At 32.7% G+C, this 24,503-nt stretch overlaps 1 protein-coding gene and 1 long non-coding RNA gene across 8 annotated transcripts; one reads left to right on the top strand and one right to left on the bottom strand.

Annotated features, from left to right (window-relative positions):
* The first annotated feature begins 532 nt into the window (after nucleotides 1-532).
* LOC6648275 (double-stranded RNA-specific editase Adar) lies at nucleotides 533-23,247 on the top strand. Of its 7 annotated transcripts, none has more exons than XM_023179423.2 (11): nucleotides 533-760; nucleotides 11,935-12,028; nucleotides 12,842-12,990; nucleotides 15,463-15,745; nucleotides 16,464-16,646; nucleotides 16,727-17,007; nucleotides 17,082-17,232; nucleotides 20,208-20,373; nucleotides 21,946-22,045; nucleotides 22,104-22,583; nucleotides 22,655-23,247. In XM_023179423.2, exons 2-11 carry the CDS (start codon nucleotides 11,968-11,970, stop codon nucleotides 22,751-22,753), a joined length of 1,953 nt encoding a protein of 650 aa, XP_023035191.2. In that variant the 5' UTR covers nucleotides 533-760; nucleotides 11,935-11,967; the 3' UTR covers nucleotides 22,754-23,247. The 7 variants fall into 7 exon arrangements, with proteins under 7 accessions (XP_023035191.2, XP_002071135.4, XP_023035190.2 ...); XM_002071099.4 differs by lacking the exon at nucleotides 533-760 and adding an exon at nucleotides 2,289-2,360; XM_023179422.2 differs by lacking the exon at nucleotides 533-760 and adding an exon at nucleotides 5,937-6,024.
* Nucleotides 16,648-17,446, bottom strand: LOC124460438. Its single transcript, XR_006954335.1, has 2 exons — nucleotides 17,316-17,446; nucleotides 16,648-17,216 (listed from the first exon to the last, which is right to left on the bottom strand). It is a non-coding gene; the product is annotated as an uncharacterized LOC124460438 (long non-coding RNA).
* Nucleotides 23,248-24,503: the final 1,256 nt, after the last annotated feature.

The following is a 24,503-nucleotide window of genomic DNA, read 5'->3' as shown; positions in this document are numbered from 1 at the left end:
ATTGTGATCGATAACTGGTTGCTCATTAAAGTTTTTGCTCTTAAATGAGAAGTTCTTAAGAGAGTGCCCAAGTGTTGAGATGGCTAACAGCATGGCATTTTAAGAGCGAGTGGAATGTAATTAAGAGCGAGGAAAATTAAGTAAATGGCAAAATGCACTCGAACAAACAGTTTTTTTTGGCATTTATATATGGTTTTACAAATAGATAAAGGCATTAAAATATAAATAAAATAGCATACATTTAATTTTTGATTTTTATGACAAATTAACCAAACAATAAGCTAATTGTAAACGAAATCTTCGTAACTATTTAGCATTACATATATTAATAAGCAAATTATATTTTGAAATAATTTGCTGTAAACAATGACAGTGTCCATCGCAAATGGTTTACTCAGTATATTTTCTTTGCATTTTTTATAGGCTTTATTTGCTCTCAATTTATTCATCGTGTAGTTAGTGTCAGGTTAACACCAATTTCTCTCGGTGTATGCTGGGTTGCGCATCAAAAATTGCGCCCGTTTCTTTCAGTGTTGTTTTTGTTTTCTAGCCGAAAGGTGGTGCGCCGCGCGTGTTAAGAATTCGTCGAAAACGTAGTGAGAAAAAAAAGAAGAAAAATTCAAACGGGATTAAACTAATTGTTTTGCTGAATGAACGTTGAGTGAATTGTGCTTTTTGTTTTCGTTTCTGCCCTTTTTTTTGGTTAAATTGTTCTGTCTCTCTCTCAAAAAAAGACAAATTGCAAATTGTGAGTGCCAGAGTAAGTATGTGCGTGTGTGTGTGTGTGTATGTGTGTGACCAAGTGTGTGAGTGGTGTGGTGTGTGTGTGCAAGTGTGTGTTTTTGTTTAAAGACGATTTTCGATGCGCCGCTTAAATCTAACAAAAAAAAAAAAATAAGAAGGAAAGAAAGATGTAATAATAATTCGCATTTGAGACTAGTATGAAACAAACTTGAAATACTTGCATCAAAATTCTATTAGTTGAATAATGAAATCAAAACGAGAGGCATTCTAAAGAGCGTGCCAAAAATCAATATCTAAAGCAAGCAGAAAAAAAAAACCGAAAAAAACCAAAAAAAAGCAAAAAGAGGAAAAAAGGCAGCAGTAACAAAACACAAAAACACAAAACAACAACAACGAAAAATGTCATCGGCACATAGACAAAAAAAGACACAAAAAATGAAAGAAATGCATATATTCATACAATACATATTTGCTTTACTGGTGTATGGTATGCCTAAGTCGGCGAGACGACTTACTTCATTCTGAATTAAACGGAAATTGTCAATAGAAACTGTAAATAGAAAAATAAAGGGGGACCGACACTACGATTGATCCCTCGAAACGAATTGACTGATCTGAAAACAAAACAATTTCAAATGAGACAATGTCCTATATTAGTTAAAGTAATATAATAAAGTCCCAAAAAGTAATGATATGACCGTGTATAAAATCCCAATAGTTCCTTTGTTATCTCTAGAAAGTACAAAGTTGGTCAATAGTTGCCGTTAAAAATACAAAATTTCCCTATTCCCACTTGTTCTGCAGTGTATTTCCAAGTGGGACAATTTATTGACTCCATTTTGTTAAAAATTCGCCATGTTTGTTTCTAAGAAACCGTTGGTTCTTGTGTTTCCGTTCGACTTTTGGTTTTTTCTTTTTTCACCTCTTTTTGCTCTACTTCCGCTTCCTTTCACATACAATCCATGCATACATACGTACATATACATACATACATACATGTATATACATATATATATATATATATGTATATAATACGATATATTTCATAAGAGAATTCAAGTCCTCTAAGCGCAATAAACTAAAAAACAAGAAGAAAATCGTTGTTTTAAATAAATAAACGACAGAATGTGTACATAATACGCAATACTTGTGTATATAACCATATCTAGTATATATATTGCTATATTATTTTGTCTTAAGGTTTCTGTGATGAGAGATAGTATTTATTTTGAAATGGTTCCAGTTCATCAAAAGATATCGAGAGAAGGAATCCTTCAGCATTTGAAGAAATTATTTATCCCCATTCGTTGGGTGTTTCAAGTTTCTTTTTATTTATATAGAAAATACTATAAGCCATTTTTTTTTATTGGATTTGGTAGCGTAGTTTTAGTTATTTAGCTACTATAGTTAGTTAGTTTGTCTATTGATTATATTTTAAACTTAATTGCAATTAGTTTTCAGAGAGAGTGGCAGAGAGGTTCAAAAAAAAAAAAAAAAAAAGAAAACAAAAAAAATAAAGAAAAGTAATCATTCGTCATAAGAAAAAAAAAAAAGAAAAAAGAGAGAGAAAAAAAGTCATGTTGAACAGCGACAATAATAACAGTTCAGTGCAGCATGTAAGTAAATTTTTTCTACCCTTATCTTTTTATATATATGTATTGTACATATGTATAAATATATATATATATATATATTTGTATATAAAAATCTAGAATTCGCATTTGTTTATTGTCCAAATTGTATGCATGAAATTGAATTGAAAAGCTGCTTTCTTTGTCTCTATGTCTTTAAAACGCATGTGTATGTCCTTATGTATATCTGTTTATATAATACTCTATTTATATATATGTATGTAACATCAAAATTATCAACCGCTTCATAAGTGTTGCTGTCGGTTTAAGAAATCTTAATAATAACTTTGAGAATATAAAACAAGACTGAGGAGTTTCAGTCCGACTTGGTTAATGCGTTTTTCTAGTTGTGAATTTTCCTCCTTTCCCTCCGATTGTGAGTAGAGTAGTTGTATTATGTTTTGTAAGAACTACAGGGAATTCCCTGAAATAGATTTCCAGTGAAGAGAATACATTTTTGTCATTTGGCTGTTGCTGTTTTCTATTCAATACATTCTCCATTAGTAATATCCTTTCCACAATTGATTTCTCTTAATAAGGCGAAGCTGGAAGCTGGAAGCTGATGAAGATGAAAATGACGAAAAGGAAAAAGTTGGTAGCTTGTAGCTTAAGATCGAAAAAAAACTTCAAATTTCGTTTGACACATTCTTATTCTGCTACACGAATAATTTGAAAACATTCAAGGATTTGATTCTGATCCATAGAAACCCGAAAACATTTATAATATATAACGAGTCCATATCTTAAGTAATTATTTTAGTTTAGAAATTTAGTCTAGAAGTACGAATTTCAATAAGAAAAACAAGGACGAATATTTTGACTATGCATTTTTCAATGCAAGCTTTGGCATAAACTTTGAAAACGGAAATCGAATTATGCTCGCACAAAAATTTTGTTTTTGTCACTAAGTTTTTTAAGTTTGAAATTTTTATAGATGGAAAAAATTTCGTAACAGGCATTTGAGCGTTTGAAATTTGAGATTTATAGTTTAAAGTGCTGAAAAAAATAAGTTTTGAATAAGAATATAAAAAATTAAGTTCAAGGTTTTGGTTATTGCAGTAAAACGTCTATAACTTTTGAAATATGTTGGTTCTGATTATTTCCAGTTGAGGTAGATTTAACGCCCCATCAAATGAATCATCGGAAAGTTTTATGCATTTTTTGCATACTTTTAGGCATTATTTTTTAATTGTCTAAACACAAAAATTATTAATTTGTATAAAACATATTAGATTAATATTTAGCTCACTGAAAGTCCAGACGACTTTTTTGTTTTTGTTTTTAAATTAATAAATCAATTTGGTTACATGAATAGATATGAGGTCGGAATGGAAAAAGATGAAAATGGAGAAGAGTTATTAGATCGCAATTAAAAAAGAAATATTTAAGTACAAACTAAAGTAATTACTTTTTGTCAGCTCGTTAGTTCTATGCCACGAAACACAGGGGACATAGTGTAACTTTTTATATACATATGTGAGTACATTCACACGAAATCATTCAATATTCATTCACAAAACATGCAGATGGAAAAACCTGTAAAAATATGATTTATTTATTGATTTTGAAACTAATTAACAAAGCTTTTTATGAAGACTTTTACACAACAAATTGAAGACAATTAGATTATAAAGTGCAGTTTCGTCCACATTCCCCATTTGTTGTTGTCGTTGTATTCAAAAAAAAAAAAAATTGTTAAAATGAAAGTTTAATTAAATTAGTGATAGTGAAAAAGATGCGGGGGACGCAGGGGTACAAAATCAGATCTAATAAACAACACCCTGTGAGAGTGCACAGCATCGAATTCAATTACCTCATCGACATTCACAAATGCGTGACAACAAAGAGCTCTCAATTAAAGGGTACAAACCGAGCACCATTAAGGAATGTTGTCACTGTCGGTTAGAGAGAGTGTGTGTGTGTGTGTGTGAGTGTGCCGCATGCATTGTGTGTGTATTTAAATTAGTTAGTTGCATATCATTTGCCGCTGGTGCTGCTGCTGCTGCTGCCGCTGCTGCTCCTCTTCAATGCCATGGCATTTTCTCTTCATTTATTTTTCCCCCCTGCCTCTTGTGGCACCCCTTTCCACTTTTGTGTTTGTGTGTGTCTTCTATCATTCCTTTTGTTTTGCGGTTTTTTATGCAAAAGTTTTAAAATAGTTTTCCCTCACTTTAAAAACAGATTGCATGCTAAGCGGCACAAAATGTACAAGAAAAAGAAAAGAAATGAGAAAGGAAAAGCGACAGATAGAGAGAAAGAGATATATATAGAGAGAGAGAGAGAGAGAGAGAGAGAGAGAGAGAGAGAGAGAGAGAGAGAGAGAGAGAGAGAGAGAGAAACACAATATGAAGGAATGCCGCCATTTCACTTTCGCATAACACATTGAACATTGTTCTAATATTTATTTAAATAACAAAATACTTAAATACAACACGAATATGATGATTCACGAAATGCTTGTTCAACCCTAATTGATAAATATATACAATATGTAAGTGATTAAGGACAAAATAGTCTCTTGTCTTCGAGGAAAACAAATAAATTTTGCATGTCTATTGTTTTACACTCAACACGAATCAAAAGAAATGATTTTGAGGATCTAAGTATGAAGGAAAAATGAACTAAACGTTCTTCAATACGAATCAAATGGGATCGTTAACTTGTTACCCTTAAAGTTATTTAGATATATTGAATTAGATATGGCGGAACTGAAACTGTCCTTGGCAGCAATTCGCGATCCCTAAAGTATGCAATAAACAGTTGAAAAACTTTGTTTTTTGAAATGTCCTATCTATAAGAAAGCAAATAATCTTCAAGGGCAGTTTTAAAGTTACAGACCATACGACAAATTATAAATTTCTCCCTAGACAATACTTTTTATGCCTATTGCATACTTCAAGGGACAAAGTTTTCCCCCATTTTACAGTCCCGAATCCGGCGATACAAGAGATTTATTGACTTGTTAAAAAGATTTCCCTTAATAATTCTCATTCTGATTTAGTGTAGTTTTTTTTTTTCCAAAAATATTAACTTTGAATATTCTTTTGCAATTTATTGATAGATAATTATTGTCCTATATTGAGCAAAATTCATTATAACCAAAACGCACTTAACGCAAAAAATTAAATACAATATGTTTTAATTTTTTTTTGATAACTAGATATTAGTAAATATTTTCGATTTGCATTTGGAACGAAACTAAAATTAGATACATATTACTTAAAAATCAAACGATATATAACGCTAACAAAAATTGGGTTATCGATATACGTTTTTTTTTCTTGGTGCTGAACAAAATCGATTATTACAGCTTATTGAAGGTGATTTTTACTTAGGTGAAGTGCCGGCTGGAACCGTTATTCAATGTATTTTTTTTACAATTTGTTTTCAAGGATATCGGAAAGTTTTTAAATATTCAGATTATATTTACTTGAAAAAAAAAAATGTAAAAAATGTGAAAACATGTCCTAGAACTTTATTTTTTGTTAGGGTTTTTTCTGTTTCCTCTTCGTTTATTCTTTGCATTTGAAATTTTTCTTAACAATTTGCTTTCTGCTTTAGCTTTATGGCACACCTCAACTCATTTATCGCTAAACAAAAAGCCAAAAAAGAAACCAGAAAAGAAATGTTAAAACAACCCAGAAATAAGGTAAGAAACACTAAACAAAAAAAAAAAAATACACACATAAATTACACATTTTTTTTTTACATTTACATTTAAAAAGAAATAAAGAAGAAGAAGAAGAGACAACACAACACAACAAATATCAACAATTCTGTAATCTTCTTACAACAATTGTAATCTTCTTACACTGGGCTCACAATTCTCAAGTTATCGATTCTTTTTACTAAGAAGACCGTTCCATTAATTACAAAATATTGAAAAATGATGGAAAAAATCTTCAAAAATTAAAGCAATTAAATGGAATTTTAATACAGTTTTTTGTTTCTATTTTCGAGTTATTAGCTTAAAATTGGTGTACAAAATCGGGTCGACTACAGAAATTGTGTTGCACAGTGTGTGTTATCGATCGACATTCGAAATGTTTTCCAATTTGGGTTATACTTACTTTCTTTTTCGTCGATGACTCCTTTTACTCTCGATTGAATTGCACCGGAATTGAATTGCCTTTTTTGTGTGTGTGTGTGTGTGTGTTTCTAACCCAACCAACGCCTGTTACCCCTAGCCCACCATATATCAGCCCATCGCCCATCCGTTACCATCCACTTACCCAACCTCTTCGTCTTCGTCTTCGTCCTCATCCTCCTGCCTATCAACCATTCAACCAAACATTCTCCATGCCATTCCATTTCAACTTAAATGAAACCCCCAATGTATGTACATACATATATAACAAAATGACAAGGAGAAGTCGCTGCTTCTGCTGCCGTTGCCGTATTTGTTGTCTAATTTAGTATAAAGCTCTCTGCCTTCTACCCAAAGCACCTCATCTCCTTCATTCTCCTTCCTACCTCACTCTTTTTACCATTGTTGTGTGTTAGTTTGTTATAAACGGACGGACGGTCGGTCGGTCGGTCGGTTTGTCGTTCGGTGCAGGGCTGCAATTGAATGGGCTGGGGGGATGTGTGGGAGGGTAGGGGGAATGGGCCGTGGGTATAGGTATGGGACTCTGGGCCCTGTTCTGTTCTGGCCTGGCCTGGCCTGGTCTGGGCTGGTGGGGCAAGCAAATGACACTCGGTGCACAGGTGCAATGGCTGCCACATGCATGCCCACATAGGGATGAGGAGGTTGTCGTTGCACACTTTCACACACACACACACACACACACACACATAGATAGAGTGACGCCGCGCTGCATAATGTCAAAATCAACAAATTTCTTATGTCTTTTGTCTTTTTTTTTTTTTTTTTGTTTTTAAACAAGGGGAAGTGTGGTGTCCGGACCCTCGAGGCCAATGCAATGGGTTGCACTGGCGGGTTGTCTTGCCATTTTTTGATTGTGTGTAGGGTTTTTGCGCAAAACCGAAAAAGGGTGTTGCCAAAATGCACACACAATACACACACCCAACGATCGAAAGTTAAAGAAAAGTATGAGATATTGTTACCCTTCGTTGGCACCATATTAAGTGCACATGGTTACTGACATTTTATGGCACCAAGTTTAATATATTAGTCCATTTCCTGTTTACTATCAAAAAATGTATATATAAAATGATTTAACTAGTCACATTAGAGATAGAAATCAAAATGGGAGCCAACAGCTGGACTAGTTCTTCCTTTTTAATAATCAATTATCTGAATTCAGTGCTGTGTCACGATAACAAAACAAAAAATACAAGAAAAAAAGGATCTGTCATCAAGTTTTGCCTTTTTGTTTTTGCAAAGAAATTAACATTCATTGTCCTCAATCATTGTTTTGCCCATTTTTGGTTGGTTGGTTGGTGGTACGCGTAATAAATTGTGGTTTCGACTAATGTTTTATTAGCAAAACTAGCACAAAAAGTCCATCGATTTAACAATTATGACACGCCTCTAATGAAATCCTTTCTTAATATTCAAACTGAAACTGTTTCACACAAAAACTGATGGCTCAAAATTTCTACGCACCCTTTATACTCATATATTGTGTATATGAAACAAAGAAAATGAATAAATTTGTAATAATTGAGAAATTATTTATAGTTTTCTTGGCAATTAAATTAGATTGACATTTTTCTGATAACTTTTTAAGAATTTTTAGCGCTACTTAGCCTCATCATCATAGCCTCATCATATCTATATATTTAAATTCATCTATTTGCTAGAGAAAGAGGGAGTCAAGTTTAAAACTTGTTGTCATTTGGTTTACCTCGTGAAATGGTCTTTATAGGGCGACTTTCAGAGGCCCATAAACCTATATATTGAACATATGAAAGCCTACTTTTTCTCTGTGCCCTGAATTGCTTCAATTGCTAATTGAACAAGGCTTTCATTGTAAGGCATTCGAGTTGCTTCACAGTGGAAAATGTTGATAAAACTCTTTAATATATATATAGCTTTAACCATTAAGATGGTCTTTTGTCTTTTGTTTTTTTGAGTGATCCACCCTAATGTACACACATATATGTATATAATATATCCAGATCTACGCACACTCATACTAAAGTGATTACTGTAAATTGTAATATGCAAATGCAAGTCATGCATTTCTGAGGTTTCGCTGCAGCTGCTAATGTCGCCTTCTCTTGCCATCCATCCATTCCCTTTCCTCTAAAAGTTGAGGGAATGAAACAGAAGCTGAAGAAGTATATGTGGGGATGGGATGGGCTGGGATGGGATGGGATAGGATGGGATCTATGTATATGGGTTGGCACTGGGACTGGTTCTGGTTCTGGTACTGGTTGTTGTGGCCCGTTTGGACTTAATTAATTTTCGAAAATTCATTTGCCAGGCACTTTGCAAAAGTTTTTATCAACACCAAAACCATCTTAGCATAGCATTTTGCAGCATTTTGTACTTCAAAAAATGCATTTGCTATATGCATAAATCTAAACATCATGCAAAACCAACTAGAAAGAGACGCGACACAAGACACAAGACGAGACGAGTCGCACAAATGATCAAATATATGTATATATTTATGTATATATATATATTTATACTTATATATCTTTTATGCATTTGTATCTGAAAAAACGTTGTATTCCTTAGCTGCATTTCTGTTTCGGTTTTATGTCGTGTGACAACTCGTGTGTTTATTGTCAGTTAAATATCTGCACTTATTCGGACAACTCGTGGAATCGGAATAATAATCAAATATGTATCCAGAATATTATAAATCAGGACGTCTTTGCTATAACTATAAATCATTTCATCAACATCATAATCATAATCATCATCAGCATCAGCATCATCATGAGGAACAGCAACATTCTCATTGTCATCATAATCGCCTGATGCAACGTTTAGCTCGAAGATCATCCATTTCGACAACATCCTCGACATCGATTTTCTATGAACGACAACAGCATCAACATCAGCATCAGAATCAGAGGCAATTACATGCCATCTCCTCTTCCAGCCAGTTGGCCAAGAAAAAATCACGTTTACATTTAAAGCGTCGATTTATGATGTTGCCATTGTGGCCCTGCAATGTGAGTAATGTGTCGTCTCCTGGCGTCTTTATCGCCGCCTCTTTTCATTTTATCCTGCATCCTGAACGGAACAAACAAATTTTATCTCGTCTGATGGTTGTGCATTTCATCAAGTTTAAAAGGAAACTCAATCTCTTTTCTTAAGAAACAAAAAAAAAGGGTTTAGTTTTCGTCTGGAGCAATTTTTTGGAGAGTCTTCTTTGGTGTCTTTTTATTTGTTAGTGTTTCTATTTGAGTCCATGAAAAAAAAAGCAGTCTAAAAGCAGAAAACGAAAATATAATCCTTTCAATTCGACTTTTGAAATTTTGGTATTATTTATTTGATATTAGTTTCTTTTCTTGCTTTTCTTTAGAGTTGTTAACTATTAAATTATTTTAAATTTAGTTGCTAAAAGTGTAAGACAAGTTTGTAATTCGTCTCTAATCCAAGGCAGAATCGCTCAAAATATTTCAATAGATTGGGCAGAGAGCACAGTCCTCGCTCTTTAGATTTCTCCAGTAAATACATTCAATTAAGGTAATGCGGCCTCAAATTGCTTTAAATTATTCAATACTGTGGAGTAATTCAATAGTTTGAGCTGCCAAAGGAATTTCTCTCTCTCTCTGTCTATCTAATTCGGTAAAGAGACGATTCGGAGCTGTGTAAGCAAATGGTTTGTCAGATTATTGACGCCTTTCCTGAAGGAGTGCAAGAAAGGTAATAACATTTCAAATCTGCATCCAAGTGGGAGAAAATGCAGCTCCTCCTAACACAAGGACCACATTTAAAGGGGAAATCAAATAATTTTAATGTCTGCTGCGTTTCCCATCACCTAGCAAATACATTTTTATTTCTAAATCCACAATTTGAATAAGAATCGGAAATAAGGAAATGACTGCTGGGTTTTTATCAGGGTGTGTGGCTAAAACATAAAAATGTGTTTTTTCGCAATTTCGTTTACCATTTCTCTATGAGTGATTAAATGACTTTTAAATTTTGGAGAAATGTTTGGAGTAAAATGTTCAACAAATCAAATTGTGAAACGCCCAACTGAAGACTGAAAACTGATATTAAAGATTTTTATACAGTGTTGGAACAAATAATAGAAACGACAATTAGCTTATGATTAGCTTTCAAATCAAATCAGTTTCATTGCCACTTAATTTATCAAACCCTATATATGTTTTATGTATCCTTTTGATGCCTATAAAAAGGCTTTCAAACATAAATTACTAGACGAATTTAAAGTTTTTTGGTCAGTATATGACCATGTCTCGAATTGAAATTGTTTTTAGAATTGTTACCTAATTCCTATACTAACATTTGTTATTATAAAATTTAACAGGTATCCAATTATTACATGCTTTTTTATTAGTATTAGGATTTATGGAAATAACTTTGAAGATGAAAAAATTCAGAAATTATTCAGAACACCCGCATTTCCTACCTGGATCCCTCCGTGCTTCTGGGTGATCGTTATTACTTTAAATTAACTCTAGGAACTTCAATTGGAATTAGCTTAAATCTAAAATGATTTTTGTACCACGTCTTTTTATTTATTTCCCCCTTAATAAATCTAAAACGATAAGCTTTAATTTTTGAAGATAATCCGATTAAAAAAGAATCTAAAAGAAATTTGGAATTTTTGATATTTTGTTGCATTTGAAAATGAGTAACAACAAGATAAAATGCTGCGTAAACTAATTTTTAAGAGTTGTTAAAAAGAAAAACCAATTTCAATCATTATAGAAGAATATTTTGTTGTGTGTTGAATCAATTAAACAAATACTAAAAAAAAATAACGCCCTTTTATGTCTAATTATAATAACTATGTCTATACATAAATACATACAAATGCATATACATATATAGTATATAAATATATATATTAACATCGATGTTGTTTGTATGTAATAATACTTTGTTTTTGGGTTAATCATAATCATAAATGTGTGTGTGTATGTGAGTGTGTTAAATTCTAATCGATTTACCAGTTTAGCTAACAAAATTTCCATAATACAAACACACACACACACACACAGACAAAAACACATGCATATTTGTTGTTGTTGTGGTTGTTGTGTGTATAAATCTAATATATGTATATGTATGTTTATATATCTGTGTGTGCGTGTTGGGTGTTGTGATTGTGCGTGTGTGTGTGTGTGTGTGTGTCTGTGTCTCTATGTTGATTGTTGTATGTAACGTAAATCTAGAGTGCATATTAAAACTGAATAAACGCACATATAAACATCAAATAGATATACTTAATATATAAAATATATATATTTATATATATATATATACAATATACATATATGTGTATATACATTAAAATATATGGCAAACCTTTTCCACTTCTTTTTCCTTTTTTGGTTTTTGTTTTGTATTTATTTTTGTGTTTTGGTTTTTGGTTTGGTTTTTTTTTTTATATATATATTTATTTATTTCATTTTTTGTTTTCATTTGATTCCGTTCCCCTAGTCGGTGGCAGCTACACCCATAATCGAGCGCATCATGAATGGCTATAACCGTGAAGCGGGCAAAAAGCGGCGCTATGAAATGCCACAGTATGCCGGTAAGTAAAAAGGAAAACTTTCTTTCTACCCCATCTTTTTGTTTTTGTTCGTGTTTCCGTGTTGATTTTATGCGTTTATGTCATTTTCAGACCTTTTCCACTCTTTTCATATAAATGTTTTCCCTTTTAGCTGTCCATTTGCTTTTGTTTTGCTTTCTCCTTTTATTCTTTTGTAAGCTTATTGCTTTTCTCAATGATTACCTTGATCCTCGCTTAGTTATTTTCTTTCTTTTTGCTATCCTTGCTCTTTTATAGTAATCCTTTCTGATTTTTTTCTTCACTTTTTCCCTTTTTTTTCTTTAATTTCTTATTCATTTTTTGATCCCTGTATATTACCTGGCCTTCTTTACTTTTTTCCCCTTTTTTTCTATTTCTTTCTCTGGAGATTCTATGACTTTTCCTTTTATTGTTTTTCTTTAATCCATTTATTTGTTTACTTTTCGTTTTCTTCATTGCGCTTCTCCTTTATTATTTTTGTTCTTCTCTCTTTATTTTCCACTTTCATTCCTAAATTGATAATTTTTTTGAATATTTATTTCTATCAAAGAAAATTGTTGCTAAGTTTTTTTTAGTTCGCAATTTATTCCTTTACCCTTTTCTTACATTATTTGTCAAACGATTTTAAACATTGCTTTGCTTTTATTTTAATCTTCTTTTTTGTTGCATCCTTCTCTTATTTCCCCTTTCCTAACACCTTTCAAAGTCCTTATTGGTTTTTAATGAATTCTGGTTTAATTTCCGGATCCCAAACTAAACTTATAGACAATGTTGAGGCATTTGAGCATTTTCCATTTGTATTCGCCTCTTCTGCAGTATCGCCGAAGAAGAAAGCCATCAAGGAACGTATACCACAGCCAAAGAATACGGTGGCCATGCTGAATGAGTTACGTCATGGATTGACGTATAAAATGGAATCTCAGACGGGTCCGGTGCATGCGCCTCTCTTTACAATCTCCGTTGTGGTAAGTTTCAGAGTGTGACGATGCTTGGACAGTTGACCACATGAACGCCAATTCCGGATTGTGATGCTAATGGTGGGTGGGTGGGGGACAGCAGCAGCTGCTGCTGGTGGCGATGCTTCAATGCAATTAAATTGCTTGGAAAAAATGAAATTTTTTGGCTATATGCCCAAAAAATTGGCTAAATATGATTAAGTTGAAACAAAATATTCTATAATTCAATTCAGGATTTCGTACCCTTTGGCTGCCTATCTTTCCCTACCCCTCCGAACCCGAACCCGAATCCGAACCCATTCACCTCCTCCCCTCTCCACCATCGGATGTGATTAAGCAAAATATGATTTGTATCTCATGTACAGCGAGTTCTTTGGGTAATCGAGCATGACAATTGCATGACGGCAATATAGAAATGTTCATATGAGAGAGGGAAATTGTATTCCAAATTATTTTTACCACAATTTGACATACATACATACATAATATGTATATACATATCTAGTATTTACATATATGCTGTATATAGTATTACTTCACTTTTCTTCTTTTTGTTATTTGTCACATCAGAAGAAGCGTGTTAGAGAAAGTTTGAGTTGAATTTTTGTTTTTGCCGAGACAATAAAAGGCTATAAAAGTAAATGCATGATAGACAGACGTAAAGACGAGCTCTAATGGCCATAATAGAAATAGAAATAGAATGGAAATAGAAATGGAAATGAAAATGAAAATGGCGAAAAGACAGAAAGTCGTTAAAACTATTTACGATATATTCCATGATTGGTGTTCATCCTCCTTCTTAGTTTATTTTGTTTGGGGTAAGAAAAAGAATAGAATATTGAGATTTTCATTTGAATATATGCAACAAAGTTGCCTTTTTTGGTCAAGTGAAGTGAAGGTGGTAGTAAAATTGCAGCACATTCACGTGACAATATGCCCCAGTGTTGTTTTGTGTGGGTTAACCCCTCCTTCCTCCATCCCTCCGATCTAAATTCTTTTTATACTTGTATGCAAATCAGTTTTTGTTGCGGGCCATATCGGAAGTTATAAAGGTGAAATATATCCTGCATAATTTACATGCATGCATGTATGTATGTATGCATATTCGACAACAACGACCCCTTTTTCTCCTGTTAACCCCCTCAACCACCTCCATCTCCACTCGTCCCTCATCACAATCCCCCCATCCACCTATTGTGTTTTGGAATTTATCGTCGCTAAAATGTCACATATAAATACCTGTAGTAACATTTACATGGCCAACCCCGAAAATATTTCCATAAACTAACCAACATAGTGCAGTATATTTTGGATTGGGGTTTTCCATTTATGATTGGCCACAATAAAAAACGGTGCTTCAAGACTACATATTACATATTTTGATTTGACATACCACAAAGTTTGAATACTCTTAAAATTTTGAATATTTTCTACTGAGTTAGATAATTTTTTTAGTTTGCATTCCATTTCATAGAGGTGTTGTAGGAATCGACCCATTTTGATGAATTGGATAGAAGTTCATTTACTCACTTACTAAATCAATTGTTTAGTTGACTCACTTACTCATTTGTTTAGTTCTGAATCTTCATTGTTTGTCTGAGGTCCCAGATCGGTTTCTAGAAGTTCTTGTCAACAAAATAATGTATTAATAAGTCAAAGTGATGGACAAAAAACATTATCAGATCAATAAACATACATATCAAAAAATTTCTATTAAGACGATGACACTGGCATCTCAAGAAGAATGATTAGTTCTCTAAGCTATTCAAACCAAACTGGGCTATTTATTATTATTTTTGGTTATATATTAGCAATTGTTTAGTTAGTTTTTAAAGGGATAATCAGAAGGACAATAACTTTTAGGCTACTACAATAGTAGTATCGAAACCAAAATTAGTTATCTACTACTACATATGTTAAATATCAAAATTTTGCTTCACTAATAAATTAATCTTTTCATTCAATTGTCATTGGACACGATTTGTTTTCAAAGACCTGAGCCATCCTTTTTTGAACTCTCCTGCTATAATCCTATAACATGTGCCTGGAGTAAATGGAAAACCTATGTGAAAACTATTCTTGACTTTGTATAAAATTTGTATTATTCTAGGCAGATAAACAGAACTATAGGGACATAGCTTCATATATGTACATGGGTAATTTAGTCTAAAAGTCTTTAAAAGAAATAAGTTTAGGGGTTATTAAATTGTCACCTAAACTCTTTTCACATTCCAAATGATTATAAGGCTTGCCAGCATAACATTTTGTCTTGTTGGTTGAAAAGAGAAACGAATCCTATTGATAGATTAATAGTTAATGTAAACAAGGCGATATTATTTTCGAAAATATTGTAGAGAAAATTTGCAACTACCGGTTTATTTGTGAAGCTGTTAACTGTTTGCGTTGGTGTCTCTGTCTGTCTTATCGTTGGATTTGGATTTGAAAATTGATTTGAAATGTTTTTCGCTGTTCTGTTTCCAGGTCGATGGGCAAAAATATATGGGCCAAGGACGAAGTAAAAAAGTGGCTCGGATCGAGGCAGCTGCAACGGCGCTGCGTAGTTTTATTCAATTTAAGGATGGAGCTGTTCTTACGCCATTGAAGCCATCCGGTAATATGGACTTCACCAGCGATGAGCATCTTGAAAATGGTAGTGAAAACATGTCGAAAGACCTAATCGTCGAATACATTGAACGTTTGCTGTTGACTGAAAAGAAAAGCAAACTTACCTCGCTTGTATTATTCCCGTTTTGCATGAAACAGAGCAAGTATTTTTGTTTTTTTTATGTTGATTTTTTTTTTTTCATTTCCTTTATTATAATTTTTATAATTTCTCTAATTCATTTCAATTATCTGCTAATTTCTCTTGCCCACTTAATTTTCTTTTCTTTTTCTTATAGTGTTTTTTTTTTCAATTTGGTTTTTGTGAGTGCAAAAATTATTTAGATTAACACAAAAGAAGTTCAGAAAAATGAAAATGAGAAGAACCTAAAAACTCTTTATTGTATTATGGCAAAAAGCTTTGAAAAGTGTTGAGTCCTTTTTAGGACACAATTTTTACAATTTTGAGAAGAACTGATCAAATCAAAGGTCAAACATTAGCTTTTTCTTTTTATTAACTAAACAAAAGCCTTTAATTTGTTGTAAATTATATATGTTTAAATCAATTTAAAAGTCATGGAGTTTTCCCCCAATGATTGGAGTAATGTTTTCTTGTATTGTATATATTATTGATTAACAATAATGTGACTGTGAAAAAGAGAGCCATTGTGTTTGATGGACTCTCTCTCTCTCTCTCTGTATATGTTTATTGTGTTTTAGTTTGGATTTTGCTGCTATATATATGTATATGTCCTTGCCCTTGCTATATATGTACAAATATACAACACATGTAGAAAGAGCTATAGTCATTAGTCTCTAAATTTTTATTTGGAAAAAATATGCAAAAATTTGCTAATCTCTCAATTCAATTCATGTAACAGATGTCAGTAAGAACGCGATTGCGGTCGATGGACAAAAGAAAGTGCCCGATAAGGGTCCTGTGATGTTGCTTTATGAACTCTTCAATGATGTTAAGTTTGAGTGCGTCAATATCGATGGAGCTCAGAATAATTGTCGTTTCAAGATGACTGTTACCATTAAGGATAAGAAATTTGATGGCATTGGTAAAGAGTTTAATGGAATTTATATATTCAATTAGCTAAATGAATATTTATTTAATTTAATTTGATTTTCTATTCTGTAGGTCCCTCCAAAAAATTGGCCAAAAATGCCGCTGCCAAGGCCGCACTTGCCTCGCTGTGCAATATCTCGTATAGTCCAATGATGGCACCCCAAAAGAATGTGCCGCTGCCCATTGATGATAAGACATCGTCAATGGAATTGCCACAAATCCATGCGGACACAATTGGTCGCCTGGTATTGGAGAAATTCATGGAGGTAATTAAGGGACAGGAGGCGTATTCGCGTCGTAAGGTTCTCGCTGGAATTGTGATGACAGAGAATATGAATTTTAGTGAAGCCAAAGTAAGCGATAGTTTAGTTTAGTTCACCCTTTTTGTTTTTGTGTTTATTAATTAATCCTTTTAATCCTTGAATAGGTTATTTCAGTATCAACTGGCACAAAGTGTGTCAGTGGCGAGCATATGAGTGTGAATGGAGCTGTGCTCAATGATTCGCATGCTGAAATCGTGTCCAGACGTTGTCTACTCAAGTACTTATACGCCCAATTAGATCTGCAATGTAATCAGGGTATGAATAATACATTTTGCCATTTCTAATCACTATTAATGCTTTTACTCTCTGTGTATTTATTATTTTTAATTTTAACTTACTCGATATCTAACGATATCATCTCAATGTGTAGAAATTGATGTATACTGCCTACTACTACTACTCACTCTCCTATATATAAACAAATACTTTTACAAGTTCCAATTTTGAGTGGTTTTGGTGGTGGTGGTAATGGTGGTGATGCTGCTTCTGCTGCCGCTGCTGCTGCTGCTGCAAGCAAAACTCCAAATTAGCCACATAACTTTGTATTCCATTTTAATTTTTTCCCTCTTATGGTTTTCTTTCTCTTTTCTCTGCTTACTCTGTTGAATTATTATTGTGTTTATAATTTATACATATATATATATATTTTTCTTGTCATTTATTTTTACTCTAACTCAAATCTAGTAGTTAATTGAAATTTGATGGCACTATTTTTCTATTTATTCACTTTGCTTTGTCGTCGCTAATCAATTTCTGTAAATATGCTTGTAATTTTCACTCATTGTAGTTAGTTAATTGGTCTTTTCATGTAATGTAAATTATAATTTGATGTATAAGCACAATGTTACACAGCGGGGGAGACCTTGCTGGGTGGGGGTATGTATACACATACATATATATACATTTATGTAGAGGAGACTGCCCCTACAAAAGATATACGGCTAGGCCAAATGTGTAATGCATTTGATTTTCAAAGAAAAACATATCTAAATCGCATTTTGTTAAGCCTTTTTCGTGTGGGTCAACTGAAAAATTACTTCAAAATTAAGGATGACTTTTTAAATTCTTAAAGTCCCTTTCATTTGGAACCTTTTTTTATTTTGAATTTATGAAATAGTTAGCCATCAGCCGTCTAAGATGTCACAGAAATAATAATTTCCTTTTACAAACTTTATTTTTATGTTTTTTTTGGTTTTTTCAAAGTAGCTTGGCCAAATAAATTGTGTGTCCGACTACGAGAACCGCTCCACAGCCATACAATCTCTCTTACATAAATTCTTGAGCTAGTGAAGGCAAAATAAATACTTTCTCGTTGTTTGTACACACAAATTTATTGTATACCATCACCAATTAATGACTAAGTCGATGGGGATACTTATTTTTTGTTTTAATTTGCTGCACTCCATATAAGCAATCATTTTCCATTCAATTAATCAGCATCATCAATTGGCGCACAGAACTAACCATAATCTGCTGTTCGTCTGTATAAATATCTTGATCTATACCTTTCTCTCATCGTTAAACATTTTCACTGAAGGAAATTGAAAATTCAGTATATTTCTTTATAAATTAAAAGTCGGGTTTGATTGCTTTGTGCAGGGAATACATACAAAAATTTAATATGTATTTTGTTGCTTGTTAATGACTTATCACTTGATAATATTTTACTGACGCAATGTGATAACCCCAATTGGTATACGGAAATTGCTGAATTGCTGTGTACAACTTTATGTGTTTAGATTATATGTATGTATGTAATAATTACATATATATCATCAAATACTTTGTTTTACTAACTCGTTCAAACATTTCAAAAAATTATTTTTGTTTGTATTTGAATATACTCATGGAGTGGTATAAAATGTCAAAGGCGTATCAAGGACTGGGAAATTGGGAAAATAAGCTCCTTTAAGTATGCAATAGGCTGGAAGTTTTCAATATTTGCCAAAAAGTTTAAGGCTTTTCGTATGTCTTGTAACTTAAAAGAATTTTTTTTATTCGCAGTATTTCTTCTTTATGTGTTTCAAAAATCGAATTTTTGGTCAGCTTATTGCATACTTTTGGGAGCAAATTTCCCCCGCCTAGATCCGTCGTAAGCAGCTTATACATACACACATACATACATACATACATACACACATACTTACATACAACACATTTAACCATACAATTATGTTTTATAGAAACTTTACTTGTTTAAGTCGCCTTTTTTTTGTGCTTTGAATCAAAGAATCTAACACCAAACAGTCAAAAATATTGCTTTACTTGCTGTAAATTTAACAATGAAACATCTGTTATACATACATCTGTTTTGTACACCCAAAGTGTTATATATAAAGTTGTTTTAAATAATTTGCCTCTACATTTAGTTGTTACATTTGCCTAATAGTTGTTGAAGCTTTCGCATAAACATTACTGTTTTACATACATAAGTGAGTGATATGGCTTACAAATGTTTATTGTTTTTGCATTTTCTTTCCATTTACCAATGTCAATATGATGAAATGCTTACTTAAGAACAAATCCACTAAATAAACATGTATGTAAATAATATGCAAATCAGGTATTTTATGTTTTTTGGGTTTCATATCTGGCATTGGCAGGAGAGTTTATTAATATTTAGAGTTACTCGAAATATGCATTCGCTTGCTGCTGATATTTATATGACTAACAACTATACATACCCACACACACACACACACACCCAGACACACACCCAGACACACACACAATAGTAGACACAGAAATACACTTCTATTTAGATGACATGCCGCTTTCTCTTTCTTGTAGTACAAATACATACATACCTCTTATGTACATATCCAAAAAAAAAAAAAAAAACTTGTTTACTTTCTCCCTCTATCTCTCTTTCTCTCTCTGTCTCTATCTATTTATATTAATTTCATTTTTTTTTTGTTTTTTTTTTTCATTTGTATATATTTTTCCCATTTAGTTTATTTTATTTTTTTTTATAATTTTTTTTTTTTTTGTTGATTAATTTTTGTAATACTCGTCGACTCTTCGAGACCCGAAATTATTGCATTTGGTTTTGGGGGGCAGCACGAAGAGGCAGCACTTGTATAAAGATGAATTGAAGAAGAAGAAGAAGATTGATGAGAAATAATTTACTATATATTTAATTGATTGATTGAATTGTTAATTGATTAATTGATTATACACTATTATTGAATTTGCATTTATTTTTCATTTGTTTTTTTCCTGAATTATAGCAACAGCATATCAGTCGATTTTCGTGAGGAATACTGACGGGCTATACCCATATAAACTAAAATCCGGGGTACATTTCCATTTGTATATTAATACAGCACCTTGTGGGGATGCACGGATATTTAGTCCTCACGAAAACGACACTGGTGTTGATAAACATCCGAATAGGTTGGTACAAAACGCTCTCTCTCTTTCTCTCTTTCTTTCTCTCGTTCTCTTTCTTTCCCTCGCTCTTTCTCACTCTCTCTCTCTCTCTTACTACTGCTACAAAAAAAAAAAAAGAAAATAATAAAAAATAAATTAAAAAACAAAACAATCAATTTAAAAAAAAAAATATATATATATAACAGTAATCACAAAGAAAATTTTATTCATACTCACACACCCACATACACACAGACACAGACACAGAGACACACACACACACACACACACACACAGCTATAAATACTTCTAAATCCTAGCAATGCCCGCGCTCGATTTGAGTGTTAGCTGCATATAATATTGTCTACTTACTTAAATCTAAGTCCGCCGTATGGTATGCCGCCGTTTCGAGCACGAGCATAATGTAAAATACACAAATACCGAAATACCGTTATACCGTTATAAAAACAAAAAGATTCCGAACTTCCATCCCCCTCAACCACTACAACATTTGAAAAGGAAGACCAATCGTTAGAATTTGTTAGGACTAAGCACAATAAGGAAGTATAACCCGATCCAGATTATGGGAAGAGGGGCAGGGGTATGAATGCAATCGTTTTTTGCTTTTATTTATTTAATCTAATAGACTCTCGGCTCTCGGCTATTGACCAAGATCAAGAGCTTATATATATATGGATATATATAAACAGATGTACAAATATATGTATATCCATCAAATGCTTGATTATCTGATAGTTCCATTTAGATTACAATTTTAAGCCTAAATCTAGGCAGGTTATATATGTACATACATACACACATACATATATACAGGTATTGTCGAGAACTATCAAAAAATGTAGCATACATTTTGGGGTATATAGGATAATTTCTCAGTTGAATCTTTTCTCGCCTCTCTGTTTACAAAATTTGTATGTTACTTTTCTTATATATTACATCTTTACAGCACCCACACTATTGTCCTTTTGTCCTTTCGCCTTGTTATGCTAACCAAAAAAAAAAAGAAAAACAAAAAATGATTGCATTAACATCACATATAGAGTTTTTATCGCTTGGTCGATCTTTCACTTTATGTTTGTTTTGTTTTATTAATGGGAAAATGCAGGAAAGACAAGAATTTTTCAACTAAAAGAAAATGGTTAAACCGTATTTTAATATATAAAGTGGGCGTGGACTAGAAAGTATTCATATATTGAATGTTTGTCTCTAAGTTCGTTGTGGGTTCGGGTTTAGTAAATGGGTTTTTGATATACACACACACACACACATACACACCACATAGAAAAACACACACACATACACACAAAACACAAACTTCTGATACATATACATACATATGTATACTAGTATAGTATAATACCTATATATATATATGAATTTGAATTTGTCTTGTCGCCAAATGTTTTTTGAAGTAACCTTTTAACAAAAGCAAACTAATTCATTTTCTTCACATGCACTCTACTATATGCTGACAAACTGAATTGCAAAACCACAACAAACACTCACACATACAAACAAACAAACACACACACCCTCACACACAACAACAAACCACAACAACATCCAATCGAACAGAAAAGCGCGTGGACAATTGCGTACGAAAATCGAATCGGGTGAAGGAACCATTCCGGTTAAAAGCAGCGATGGCATACAAACATGGGATGGCGTACTTCAGGTGAGTTTTCTAAACCAGTATACGATACGATATAATAACAAACTGTATTTGTTTTTAGGGCTCACGATTGCTTACCATGTCGTGTTCGGATAAAATCGCACGCTGGAACATTGTTGGTATACAGGGTTCCCTATTGTCTTCCATAATTGAACCAGTGTACCTGCATTCCATTGTGCTTGGCAGCCTCTTGCATCCAGAGCATATGTATCGTGCTGTTTGTGGACGCATCGAGAAGTCCATACAAGGCCTGCCGCCGCCCTATCATTTGAATAAGCCACGTCTGGCTCTTGTCACATCGGCCGAGCCACGCAATCAGGCGAAAGCCCCCAATTTTGGCATCAATTGGACCATTGGCGATACTGAATTGGAAGTGGTTAATTCCTTAACGGGCCGCACTATCGGTGGTCAAGTGTCGCGTATCACAAAGCAGGCATTCTTTGAGAAATATAATTTCCTAATCACAAATTTGCCGGGTATACCCAATCGTAAATTGACCACGGACTATGGTCAGACAAAGGCAAATGTTAAGGATTATCAGGTATGTGACATAATTTTTGATTATATTTCATTGAATTTGGTTTCAATATGTTTCTATATATGTATTTGCAGACGGCCAAATTGGAATTATATTCGGCATTCAAGCGAGAGGATCTCGGCAGTTGGCTCAAGAAACCGATTGAACAGGATGAGTTTGGTCTTGTCGAATGACTGCATTCAGCAAAACCGTTAGCCACAATAATACCAACAGCAGCAGAAGCATCAGCAGTTGAACCAACAAAAACAACTTTGGCAACTAAAGCAGTTAATTTTATGACAACAACTAGAAAAGACACGAGCAACGGCAAGCAATTAGTAGACTATTTAGTTTCTAGAACAAATTATATTAACGACAATGATAATCATGATAGTCATGATGATGATAATAACGATGATGATAAGGCAAAAGTTGTAGTACATAAAGTTGTTGTTGTCAATCAAAAAAACGGAAGCATTAAAACATCTATAATCAATCAATTGAAAAAGACAAAGATGTATGCTAAACACAATAACAACAACAACAGAAACATAAACAAGAAAATAAACAAGAACAGTAACCAAAATGTTCGAATTATGTTAACAAATTGCTCTAGAATATTTCTAGAATAGAATGTAGTTTTTATGCTGGAACTGAGTAAAGAAGTATTATGGCGTTTTAATTGAAATCAAACAAAGAACAAAACAATAACAATAACCAAAACCAAAACTAAAACTAAAACTCCCCTCCTCCAGTTGAATAAAATAGAATCTAGAGTCAACAATATACATATAGACCGACAATTTTAAAATAGAATGAAAATCCTGTTAATGTCTTGCATTAGCACTATCCATGCTCTAACTAACTATCCTATTTACCTATCTCTCTCTCTCTCTCTCTTTCTCTCTATCTATCTATCTCTATCTCTATTGTCTATTGTCATAACTGTTGGTGGAGAAAAATCAAGAGAGAGAACAAACACAACACCCTTTCTCTGTCTCTCTCTCTCTCAATCTGTCTGTCTAATTCAATCTTCACTTTTCAACACTTGATACTTGAAGATCTTTGCAATAATCTCAATTTGAACAATAATGGAAAAACCATTTGATTTATGTATTTATGTATTATACAGTAAGTTGAAAAAGTTAAGGCACAGCTGTGGAAAGTGTGTTAAATCTACGTGGTATTGTTTATTTGAATGTGGATTGATACCTTAACTTTTATCACTCACTGTATATGGGTCAATCTTATGAAAGCACCTATTAAGAAGCGATGTACACACAACAAACAATAAACAAGCAAACAAACAAAGAAACAAACAAAAACTCTCAAATAGTAGAGGCTGTAAATAATCATTAGGATTGGATTATATACGCAATCGTAAGATGAAAGTTAAAGCAAAGTACTTATATATATATCTATATATATATATATACATATACATTTAAATATATATAACAACTTAATGAATTATTCACAGTCAAAAATATTGTAAATTTCATTGTTTTGTGCATATTAATAGAAATGTATACATTAATGAAACTAACAATGAATACTATAGCTAAGATCTAAGCATTGTTTGTTGTAGTCTTCCCAGTATATAGTAGTCGAATTTGAATTTTTTGTTTTTTGTGAACAAATCGAATTGCAACCAAAATGGCAAGAATCGAATTAACTATGCAAAAATGTCATATTCAAGCAAAAACAAATATTAAGAACAGCAAAGAAATGAAAGAAAGAGAGAAAAAAAAAACAATGAAACAAATACATATATACAAATGACTATATACATACATGCATATATACATATATATAGGTACCATAGCATTTCTTCCTCTGCTCTCTATAACAATTGCTCCATAAAAATTTACTTTCTCGAATATTGTTTTTTTTTTTTTTTTTTGATTAGCTTCTTCAAATATACGTAACTATTTATATATTGTG

The sequence above is a fragment of the Drosophila willistoni genome (assembly GCF_018902025.1).
Source record: "Drosophila willistoni isolate 14030-0811.24 chromosome XL unlocalized genomic scaffold, UCI_dwil_1.1 Seg141, whole genome shotgun sequence".
NCBI lineage: Eukaryota > Metazoa > Arthropoda > Insecta > Diptera > Drosophilidae > Drosophila > Drosophila willistoni.
Note: the sequence above shows the minus strand (reverse complement) of the source record. Positions and strands in the feature narration are given on the sequence as shown.